Below are 12,261 nucleotides of genomic sequence, written 5' to 3' on the forward strand. Positions count from 1 at the left end.
GTAGTTTGGTTTTGTTTTCCAGGTGCTGATAACCTTCACATTTTGTTGATAGGACACTCCTACATCTACGTAGATGAGAACAACATTTTGCCCCTGTGATTTGGATGTAGGAATTTTAGGCATGGAGGTTCGCTGGCAGGGTATTCGAGGCCTGCGGTGGCTCATAATTTTGCCAGATGTTATTGTTCTAAGCAGGGACGTTTTGGGTTCGGTCATATTGGTTCTTCATACAGGAGGCAGCGACCTGCGTGTGGTTAAGCTGGCCAAATTGACCTTATTGATAAAATCCAATATGAATAGAATTCTGGATTTTTATGGTAAGGTGTTAGGCTTATGTTCCTTGCCTGCTGTAGCGTAGAGCTCGCAACTTAGCCACGATAGAGCAGGCCAGAAAGGTTTTGAATGTGTGGTTTTCTTTTTATGTTTAGAGTCATGGAAGTGTGTGCATGTTGGAGGATGATAATCGAGACAAATTGTCTGCATATTGTTCATCTTAACCCTATTAGCCGGACATATTTTTGACTAGCTTGCAGGATGGGATTGAGGGGGCTCTTTTGCTGTTGGGTGGGAGTTGCAGCATTGCATAGGTGTATGTGCCCCCATGGTGAAGGTTTTTGTGAGTGCATAGCTGGTGGAGCAATCAATGTTTGAAGTGTAGAACATTCCCATTTACAGGGCTGTATGGCGGCGCTCATAGAGGGTGCTGTTAATTCAAAGTTAATAAAGCTATAGTCCAGTGGCGTAACTAGGAATGGCAGGGCACCGTGGCGAACGTTTGACATGGCCCCCCCCCCACGGACGCCGAAGACCTCGACCAACCCCCTTCTACGCATTTCTGTGCGTTCTATTATCCCACAGTGGCCCCTTAACACAGTATTATCCCCCATAGTGGTCCCTGCACACAGTATTATGTCCTTTAGTGGCCCCTACACACAGTATTATCCCCAATAGTGGCCCCTCCATACAGTATTATGTCCCTTAGTGGCCCCTGAAAACAGTATTATCCCCCATAGTTGCCCCTGCACACAGTACTATGTCCCACTGTGGACACCCATAAACAATTATAATAATCGGAGACCCGGGGGAATAAAAACATAAAAAACTACAGTTACTTACCTGTCCCCCAGCAACTACGCGGTCTTCTCCGCTGCCTTCTGCGCTGCTGTCCTTGTTCAATTACGTCGGACGTCACATGACCCGGGACGCAGGCCGGGTTCATGAGACGTCGGGAAGGAGGCCTGGCAGGATCGTGGAGAGGTAAGTAACATGTTTTTTATGTTTCTTACCTCTCCCGGTCCGCCGATCATTATACTCGGGGGTCCGAAAAGACCCCCCGAGTATAATGATAGCAGCGGTAGCAGCTGTCACTGGGCCCCCAATGTCCCGGGCCCTGTGGCAGCTGCCTCTGCTGCTATGGCGGTAGTTACGCCACTGCTATAGCCTTCATTCAACCAGTAAGAGAGTGTTTTGTTTCTAATTTGTTTTCTGTCATAATTGGTTGTGGTTACAGTAGGGGCAGCACCGCTCCTCCCATGAGGCAACCTGAAGCGAGCGCTTCAGGCGGTGCTATGCCAGGGCCTCAGGGAGGGCGGCATTTTTGGTTACCTAAGCCAGTCCAGGACAAGCTGTCCTGGACTGGCTTAGCACCGAGCGGTGGTTTGGGGAGGCCACTGGAGCAGCGCTGCTCCAGCAGCCTCCTCTCACGCTCAGGCAGAGAGCAGGTCGTCTCTGTGCCTGCTCTCTGCCGGCGAACGGCGCTAAGCCCCGCCCCCTGCACTTCACGGGAGGGGGGGAGGCGACTTTCTGTAGTTCGCCTCGGGCGGCGAAAGGGGCAGGTTCGCCCCTGAGTAGGGGCTTCAAGTTAAATGGTCATTTCCCACAGGCAGGCACTATACTGACTAAGGAGACTGCCAGGGACTGTGAGAATGGGCATAGGGATAAAAAAATGTAATTTTGTGGGAAAATTGCAACAATGGGAACTATAAGGTGCATCCTTTCCCCCAGTAGTTTGTGATATTAGTACTGCAGAGGGTGGGGGGGAAACTTCAGGGAGGTAAAAGTGATATAAACTGCAGTACGCTTTTGATTGCCATCGGGAGCCCATGACCTAAGCAAATTGTAATGGACAGTGGATCGTGGACCCACTGTTCCACCTAACCAGTCTGACTTTCGTCCACTCTCAAGGGTTTTATCTAAGTAGCCTCCTTGGTTTTTGCCCTTTAACACTCGTACATGAATCTTGTCTTCGCTGCGGGTAGAATGCCAGGTTACTACCTCTCATAATGGTCTCAGTGTAGATGACAGCTGACCAAAGGTCAGAGACGCCGCTGCAAAGCACCATAGGGGTTTGGCGAAAGCATGTTCAAGTCCATTCAAAAGGTCAAGGGCTATTAGCTGAGAAGCAGGGTAGAGATACAGGCCAAGGTCAATACAAAGATAAACAGCAGAATAGAGAACGGTAACAGAAGCAGATTCAGGACCCATGTCAGCTTAAAAACAGATATCGGTCTGGTTTAAACAATAAAAAATAAGGAAATTCAATATAATAAATATTGGGGAAAAAGTTGCTGAGAAAGAGGGTACTCCCACCCTATGGCGTGGACCAGGAGCAGCAGAAGAAAATACACAGCAGTATGAAGAATCAGGAATCGGACAATGTGAATTAGAGGGAAACTGGCAGAAAAGTATGTTCGGAAAGATGGTACACCAGCAATTTTGGTTCATTTAAGCCACTCCCCCTTTCTCTGAGAATCCACACCCATATGTCTAGCGAGCCAAAAGGTTTTAGTCCTAATTAGATAAACAAAATGTACCAAAGATGCGCCAACTTCACACCAATTTCTAGCCATAACCACAATAGTAAATCTGGGTCAGTGTGGTGCAATGAAGGAGCCTGATGAGCATGTCAGTGGCCATTTACTGGATGGAAAAGGTATGTGGTGGGACAGAAGGCTTGGCTGACAAGTATTATGGCATCACAAACTGACAAAATGAAAGAATATGTATTAGAAAATTACATGTATTCATCTTTCCCACCCATTTGTAAATTTAGACAGAAAATGATAGAGTAGCATTATGTGAGATTACCGCAAAATCTACTTTTCTGATAAACACAACTGGCGACTTATTTAATTTATTTGGAATAGGAACGAGAGCTCAGGAGCAGAATGGCTGGAAGGAAAAGCTAAACACAGTGAAAAAGCTAGGTTTTAATTTTTGAGAAAAGATCTGCTAAATATATTTTGTTTTCTCGTCAGTTGTTTGCATGGCAACTTTGTGCTTTGTTTAACCAACTAAAATAGGAAGTTGCGACTTTTTCCTGTATTATTTAAACTTGTGTTTCACAAACAACCTAGACTGCTCACATAACCACATTATATCTCCTTTAACTGTCATAGAAAGTGATTTACAGCTTTCACTAGATTTTTCTGACTTTTTGTGTTAGAATTAGCCATACCTTTATTTGTTCTCTGAAGTTTTTTTTAGATTAAGGCCTATGTTGCTGAAAAGCTGCTTTTTTTATTGCAGATTTTGCTGCATTTTTGTTTTTGAGCTAAAGCTAGGAACTTATTGAGCAGAAGGGATAAGTATAAGAGCTTCCTAGATATTTCACTTTCCTACTATAGACATTACCAGTTTTGGCTTAAAAAAAAAAAAAAATTCAACAAAAACAGCATTTCGACAACGTGGGGCCTTAGCCTTGATCTTCATTTTTTTTTTTTTTTTTTAACAATGGTTTCAATAGTCACTCTGGACCAATTATTTTGTAACTTGAGAGGCCAGTGTAGTTTAATAGTGTTACAATGTTAGGATATGTGTTAAAGGGGCACTAAACCCTGAAAACCAAGAAAAAACAAAAAGCTGCATGAGATAGCTCATCTGTAGCTATGTCTGCAGGATTAAAGGGATTGTCCTAGAAATATTTTTTTCACTTACCTGGTCTAGCAAAATGCTTTTGATGGACCCAGGGGTTCTGGCAAAGTTACAGCCCCCTGATTTTATGATGGCAGCATTTAGCACCCTGGGTCACTCAGCTCCTCCATATCCAGATATCAAAGGTTTTCATCTACTTTTTGGAAATCGCCCTCTTTCACAAGAAAAGTAGTAAAACTATCTAACTTTGTTCTAACTTAAAAGACGCTTATATATAGGTAGATTCAGCAGTAGTCTGTATTACAGCACTAACTGATATGTTACCCAGCTTTCTGGGACCCTGGGAAATACATCTGTCACAGAACAATTATGGAGCAAGGAGGAGGTTTTAATAAGGTATATTTAGTACTCAGATGTCCCTAATACATCATTACCTGCTATGTTACCCAGCTTTCCGGAGCCCTAAAAATCACATCTGACTTGATATGGCACAATTATGTGGCAAAGAGTGAGATTTATGTAGATACATGTAGTATTGGACTTGATTGTATGCTTTTTGTGTAAACTTATGGTGGAAAAATGGGGTGATCAATGGATCTAGTAACTTTTGAGATGAAAAACATATATTTTTAAGTAAATAGACTTGTCTTTTTAATGTTGTCTGTTTAAGTTGTACAAATCCTTTGGTGTGATTTTTTGCCCCAGGTGATGATGGGTCCTTTTTCAATCTTTGTCTCCGATGGCAATACTACCTGTACTGCCCTAAAGATAGATGCTAAACAGACTACGTAAACATTTACATTGTAAAGGCAACAATTTTAATTCAACATATTCTGTTTTCATACAAGTGAAAGAATATTTTCCACAAACCCTAGAGGAAGAGGTGATAGGATTATCAACATGGTGAATTTACAAGAAAAAAAGCTGTAACATACATATAAGTGAAACTAAAACCAGCAATACTTCCTATATATGACCTATATACCAAAAACACAAAAGGTGGTATTAAGTGTACTTCTGGTGAAAAGGTTACTTATCTTGTTTTCTAGAAGAGTCACCATGCATTTATGTGTATTAAGCATCATGGTACACATAAAAAAAGAGGCAACAACAAACTATAATTTTGGATTTCCAGATATAAAAAGCCAAGAGACTACTGTGGTAATTATTATTATTATTATTTATTTATACAGCACCATTAATTCCATGGTGCTTTAGATTTGGGGGGTTACATACAATACACAAAATATACAGGTAGATATAATACTAACAATGACCGACTGGCACAGTTGGGTAGACGGCTCTGCCCGCGAGGGCTTACAATCTATGAGAGTTTACAATCTATGAGTTAATAAAATAAGATAATCCTTTAATAGTTCCACAATGGGGAAATTTCAGTATGTTACAGCAGGATAGTAATACTAGTAATAATAATGGTTTATGGATTTTACACACATATGGAGAGACATCAAAGAAAACAGAAAGAAACACCGAGCGGCCCATAGTGTAATTGTGGAGAGGTCCTCACCTGGTTGGGTTATGAACAAGTCACAACACCTTGTAAAGCGTTGGGACCGATTGTTCAGATGGTCCCTCTCTAAATGGACTGGTGCAGCAAAATTGCTTACACCCCTAGGGTGTTGATAGGTAGAGAATCACAGACCATGACCGGACTTGGACAAAGGTTCCAGGCGATAGGAATTGTGCTTCCACCACAGGTAGATGCAAGTAGCAGCTTTATTGAATGAATGCTTTTCTCAGTATGGAGAGACATGTCCAACAACAAGTCTCATCCATTTTTGGATATGAGCAACTACTATACTGTGCATCTGAAAAATGTAAGTAATATAATCTAGCAGAAATAAAGCTGGCATCTATACAAGGACATCACTTATCTAATTAAAACATTTGCTCAATATTTAGTCACTACCAGTCACTACAGCGATTCTTCACTACTGTTGTGAATGTCCATTGCTCTTTTCCTCATAGAAAATATATAGTTAGAGAAGCTGAGCTGTGAGCTACTTCCCCATAGTTGTTGCATGAACTCTCTACTCTTCAGTAATAACAGAAGTTTCTGTCCCCCTGTGGAGAGTCTTTGTGGTATAGTCCATAATACAGGAAGTGTCATTTTCTCTCACATAATTCTATATACATATTTTTAGGTCTGAGTGAGATCACATGACTTAGCAGAAGAGAAGAATTCAGGTAGAAAGGAATAACTAAAATTCTAATAATGGCTGAATTACGTATACTGGGGGAGTAAGTACATAATGAATGGTAAAAAAAAAAAAAAATTCACAGGAGTTCTTTACTCCATTCCCGACATCCACCATACTAAGATGGCGGATGCCGGGTGTTTAAAAATGGTGGCCACTCGTTGCTGAGCCGCCTCCATGGCCACCGGGTGTCTGCTGTATTGTCCAGCAGTCACCTGCGGCCAGTGCCCGCTATTTTACCAGGGATTGCTGGCACCTGGAGCAAGCTCTGGGGCCGGCGTCCTGTTACTATGACAGCCCGGAGCCTTGTGAAGGTGCCCAGGACTGTCTGTAATTTCTTTTATTGTGGACTGCACTCTGCAAAAGAAGCGCTGGTAATTTGCAATGCATTAGCCTTGTAATGCATTGCATAAGTGATCAGACCCCCTGGAGTTCAAGACCCCCAGGGGGTCTAATAAATACAAAAGAAAAAAAAATTATAAAAAATATAAAAAATTTAAATCGCCCCCCTTTCCCTAGAACACATATAAAAGTACTTAAATAAAGCATTAGGTATCCCTCTGTCCGAAAATGCCCCTACGGAATAAAATGTAAAGAAAACCATATACATTTGGTATCCTTGGAATCGCACCAAAACATAGAATACAGATGACATGTCATTTTGGCCGTGAACGCCGTAAAAACGTAGCCTGTAAGAAAGTCACACAAATGCACTTTTTCTTTAAATCCACCCCAAGCTGGAATTTATTTCCAGCTTCCCAGTACATTGTACAGAATAATAAATGGTAGTATCATGAAGAACAATTTTTCTGAGCTCTGAGAATGGAAAAATAATAAAGTTATGGGGTGTGGGAGTCAAAAACAAACAAAAAATGAAAATCGAAAAGTTCCTGCGGTGGGAAGGGGTTAACACCAATATAGTCTCCATTGACTCTAATGTAAACAAGATGATGGAAACTTTCTCCTTTTGTTTACTTATGTAATGGAAGAAAAAGTCCTGCATCACAAAAGCAAAAAACATGATGGAGGCAAAAGACATGATGGAGGGGACTCTATCTGAATTTTAGGCTTAATATCCATTGCTCTCATCCTATGATGGAACAAAGCAACGAACAATAATGTGAACACACCCTTAAACATTTTCAAGCTGTCAGAGATTAATTGAAACCAGAAATAGAAGCATCACCACTATTGTATAGGAGCTTGGTTTGGTATTCCATCTATGCCCATTCAATTTTTTCCAGATAGCTAGAGTTATATGGAAGGTGATTTATCATGAAGACTTTTTAAAGACAGTTTAGTGCCAAGTTTATTAAATGTCACTCAGTGTTTGATGAATTTGGCTCATCTAGAAGTTTAACATCCTAACCTATAATAACCCATAACCAAATTTCAGAAAACATTCCTGAATCATAGGAAAAATTAACCGCAATATGTCATTTGTCAATTAATGTAAAAAATAATGTAAATATGTCACAATTACATCAAAAAATATAATGTTATCATAGTTGGACTTGTTCAGACAAATATACAAGGAGTTCTCCAGTGGGCTACACTTCAGTAGGCAGAATAGCCCCAGTTGTCCTGTAAAAAGTAACTTTATTAGGAAACTGTCTTTGATACCAGTCTTTGTTCACTAGGAACTCTTAAAGGTTGATTCACAAAAATAACTAATTTGATCTTTTCTATGATATGTACTTTGAGCGCAATAATAAAAAAAAAAGTTTGACATACAATTAAAAATTGCTATGTACATGCCCTGTATAGAAAGATAATCTGTTCTGGGGGTCCCAAGTCCATTGCTTTTAATTCACTTTAGAGAATATGTTTAAATGATGAATTTGTTCATCTATTTGCTCGTAATCTTGATCGGAGTCAGTACCTGTAGAGAAAGTATTTTATTAATGAAATATATGAGTAAAGAAGACCAATTAATAAAAAATAGTATTAGTTTCTCAAAAATTAGTATTAATCTGATAGCATTAATGGTAGCATTCATTTTTTTTGTTATTTCATTATAGCATCAACTCGCCAAACAACATTTGTCAACAATAGAAATGATCTCTTCCAGTTGAAGGCAATGTGGATTCATGCCACCATCAGGATGTACTGAAATCATTTATATTGGGCATACTTGAGGCTAGCGGGCTTAAGACTAAGGAGAAAAATTGAAGTAGAAAATAGAAATGACTGTCTGAAATGTTGATGTGCCATACTGTGAATAGCCAACGGGCATGAGGGCAGGTCCAAAAAATATGGAGAACATTACAACCTCTAAAACAGAGGGGTGATACTGTAGGGTAAAAGCTATGCAAACGATGAGGGACCAAATAGGTCCTATGTAGGATGATCAGAGAAGGCTCCATAAGGATGACCTGCCAACTGCCTTTGCTAATAGATGTGCAATAATCAATCCATTGAGCTGGAGTTAAGGGAGAATCAAGGTCCTGGTTCAAGGCTGCCATAAAGTCTAGCTTGGTGTCACGGTGTTGGGTGCTCAGTAAACTATAAATAAATGAGAGAGAGTCCCTATCAGCTGCTCTGAACAAGCATAGTCTCTCGAAGCTAGTGGGGGAAATTTCTGGATTGATTGGGGTGAGGGAACGGCAGAAAAGAAAGGCATGTGCAGTCTTAAAGCCCTGTAAGAGGCGGGGAAGACCCGCTGGTCACAGTGGAAGTCAATGAGACGGTGAAGCTAAATGTGCCTCCACCAAATTAACACCTCAGGTGATAGGTCAGGAAGGAAGAGGGGGTTAAGAAACAAGGGTATAAATGGGGAAATTGGTCTTTGTAACCATTAGTTAAAGCGAATCCTCCGCCACAATTGCAACGTATAATGAGATACCTTAGCAGTCACTGGAAGTGTTTAAGAAGATGACGTCAGGGACCAGAGTAGGGCTTACAGAGAGGTCGGGGCTACCAGTCTTGATACCAATACGACCCATTGTGGGCAGTCTGTTTCGTTATAGATAGTACATAATTGGGAGAGCCTACCAGTGCCGCACCTCCCATGAGGCGACCTGAAGCGAGCGCTTCAGGCGGCACTATGCCAGGGCCTCAGGGAGGGTGGCATTTTTGCTTCCCTAAGCCAGTCCAGGACAAGCTGTCCTGGACTGGCTTAGCACGGAGCGGTGGTTTGGGGAGGCCACTGGAGCAGCGCTGCTCTAGCAGCCTCCCCGCACGCTCAGGCAGAGCACAGGCAGTCTCCGGGCCTGCTCTCTGCCGGCGAACGGTGCTAAGCCCCGCCCCCTTTTCGATGTGCCACGCCCCCTCCACTAAGCCACACCTCACTCCACCCCCTCCTCCGGCGGGGGGGGGGCAGCTTTCTGTACTTCGCTCGGGCGGTGAAAGGAGCAGGTTCACCCCTGCTAGCAGCAGAATAATATTTATAAAGATGAGAGATCGACAGTTCACCCAATCTCTTATGAAGATACTTAATGCATCCACAAATACACAGTCACCTATATCCCCATATGGAATTAAAGATTTCATTCAGGAGGGTAGCTAATGAAGAGGAGGTCACTGGGGTTGGGAGGTTTCAGAAGTAATAGAGAATTCAAGGTAGAGTAGCTATCTTACCCGAATGAACTCTACCAATCCAAAAAAGGGTGGGGTAGTGCCATGCAATGAGATCCTTAAAAACTTTGGGATCAACGTGGAATAGTTCCATCTGAAATGGGCCTCTCGGGAATTGCAGTTGTTATGGTATTTATTCTTAGTTCAAAGTTCAGGACAATCAATTTTGCGGTGACCAGAAGGATGTTACAATGTAGTATTTCAGATATAGATGTGTTGCGTTTCAAACTTATCAACTTCTCATACTGGAAAAATGCCTTACAATGCTTTGGGGGGGGGGATTAAATCCCCACACATTATGTGAAATAATCTGAAACATAAGGGAGGTGTAAGTGGATTTGCATCAAGAGGGGTCAGCACAGGTCAGGCAACCGTGGCGGATCCAGAGCCGGGCAACCGCCCGGGGCCCCGCGCTTAGCAGGGCCCCGCGGCCCGGCCCTAACAAAATGGTCCCGGTCAGGCAAGTGCCGGGGCCCACAGAGCCTCTGGGGGCCCCCCGGCACTTGCCTGTCACGATTTCAGCTCATCGGCGTCCGTCCGCCGATGAGCTGAATGCATACGCCATTAAAGCAGGAGCTGCGAGTTCAGCTCCTGCTTTAAAGCTCCGGCCCGGCTTGCGTGTGTAGGCGCGATGACGTCATCACATCACGCTTACACACGCAAGCCAGGCCGTAGCTAAGCAGGAGCTGATCTCACAGCTCCTGCATCGCGTATGTGACTGGAGAGAGGAGCGTCGGGGGAACGATGGAAGGTGAGTGATAGAAGGTGAGTGTAAGTGTTTGTTTGTATTAAATATTAAGGTGGAATATAATGAAGGGGGCCCATGAAACTGGGGGGCAAATGAAGGGGAGGGGGGGAACGGCATGACACTGGGGAAGATGAAGGGGGTGGGGAGAGAACGGCATGAAACTGGGGACAAAGATGGAGGGGGCCCAATGAAACTGGGGGGCAAATGAAGGGGAAGGGGGGAACAGCATGACACTGGGGCAGATGGAGGGGGGGAGAACAGCATGACACTGGGGCAGATGGAGGGGGGGAGAACAGCATGACACTGGGGCAGATGGAGGGGGGGAGAACGGCATGACACTGGGGCAGATGAAGGGGGGAAGAACAGCATGACACTGGGGCAGATGGAGGGGGAGAGAACAGCATGACACTGGGGCAGATGGAGGGGGAGAGAACAGCATGACACTGGGGCAGATGGAGGGGGGGAGAACAGCATGACACTGGGGCAGATGGAGGGGGAGAACAGCATGACACTGGGGCAGATGGAGGGGGGGAGAACAGCATGACACTGGGGCAGATGGAGGGGGGGGAGAACGGCATGACACTGGGGCAGATGGAGGGGGGAGAACAGCATGACACTGGGGCAGATGGAGGGGAGGAGAACGGCATGACACTGGGGCAGATGAAGGGGGGAAGAACAGCATGACACTGGGGCAGATGAAGGGGGGAAGAACGGCATGACACTGGGCCAGATGAAGGGGGAAGAACGGCATGACACTGGGGCAGATGAAGGGGGGGGGAGAACGGCATGACACTGGGGCAGATGGAGGGGGGGAGAACGGCATGACACTGGGGCAGATGGAGGGGGGAGAACGGCATGACACTGGGGAAGATGAAGGGGGGAAGAACAGCATGACACTGGGGCAGATGAAGGGGGGGAGAATGGCATGACACTGGGGACAGAGATAGAGGGGGGGGGACATGAAATTAGGGGTAGATGAAGGGTGGATATGAAAATGGGGAGAGATGGAGGGGGGACATATAATTTACGGGTGACTGTAGAAGGATTATACTGTGTGGAATCACATGAAAAATGAATGAGAATGGGCGGAGTCAACATAAAAGTGGGCGGGGCCTAATTTGCTGCGGCGCGCTGCGTGTAGGGCCCCGCCAAAGTCAATTGCCCAGGGCCCTGCAAACCCTGGATCCGCCACTGTCAGGCAAGCAGGGATAGGGTCAAGCAGAGTTTCAGGTTGATCACAAACAATATAAGAGCAGCACTGTAGGGAAAAAAAAATATTAACAGAGACTAGTCCTTTGAGTTTCAAATCGATAGTCTCTAGCTTTTGTGCATAGTCATCGGGGCAAGTTTTATCCTCCAGGGTGTCAGCAATATCATCCATTCTCAGCCAAGGTCTTGAAAATGTTTTGTGAAGTTTGTCAGTGCTTTAGAAAGTTCAGTGGCGATCAGTTGCTGGATTTTAGTGAATAGAGCCGAGGGGTCCAAGTCAGTAGTCCTGGCACCCGCCATAGGTTTATGGTCATAGGTAGCAAGTGAAGTAATACTATCATGAGGTGAGCCACAGCCATCAGTTGAGTCAGCAGGACAGGGAGAGCTGAATACTTTTGGCACGTATCACATTGAAACCAATAGGGAAAAAAGCAGCCCATTCATTTCAATGGGGAGCGCTCGTATGCCGGCTCCCATTGAAATGAATGGGATCTGCTTTGTACGTGCTGATTCTGAACATGCTTTACGTTCAGAATCAGCTCAGTGTATACTTAGTGTGAATGAACCCTAAGAATGAAATTCTGATTCTGAACTTCAATGTAAAATAAGAAAGCCATCTGTCACCAGGATGTTCAA

At 44.1% G+C, this 12,261-nt stretch overlaps 1 protein-coding gene across 1 annotated transcript in view; it reads right to left on the bottom strand.

Annotated features, from left to right (window-relative positions):
• Window positions 1-7,897: 7,897 nt before the first annotated feature.
• THEMIS2 (thymocyte selection associated family member 2) overlaps window positions 7,898-12,261 on the bottom strand; it is a 50,797-nt gene continuing 46,433 nt past the window's right edge. Inside the window, exon 6 of the mRNA XM_075264536.1 lies at window positions 7,898-7,974. Within this exon, the coding sequence (XP_075120637.1) occupies window positions 7,898-7,974 (77 nt within the window). The remainder of the gene's footprint in view (window positions 7,975-12,261) is intronic.

This window comes from Leptodactylus fuscus, chromosome 2 (assembly GCF_031893055.1).
Source record: "Leptodactylus fuscus isolate aLepFus1 chromosome 2, aLepFus1.hap2, whole genome shotgun sequence".
In the NCBI taxonomy this organism is placed as follows: Eukaryota; Metazoa; Chordata; class Amphibia; order Anura; family Leptodactylidae; genus Leptodactylus; species Leptodactylus fuscus.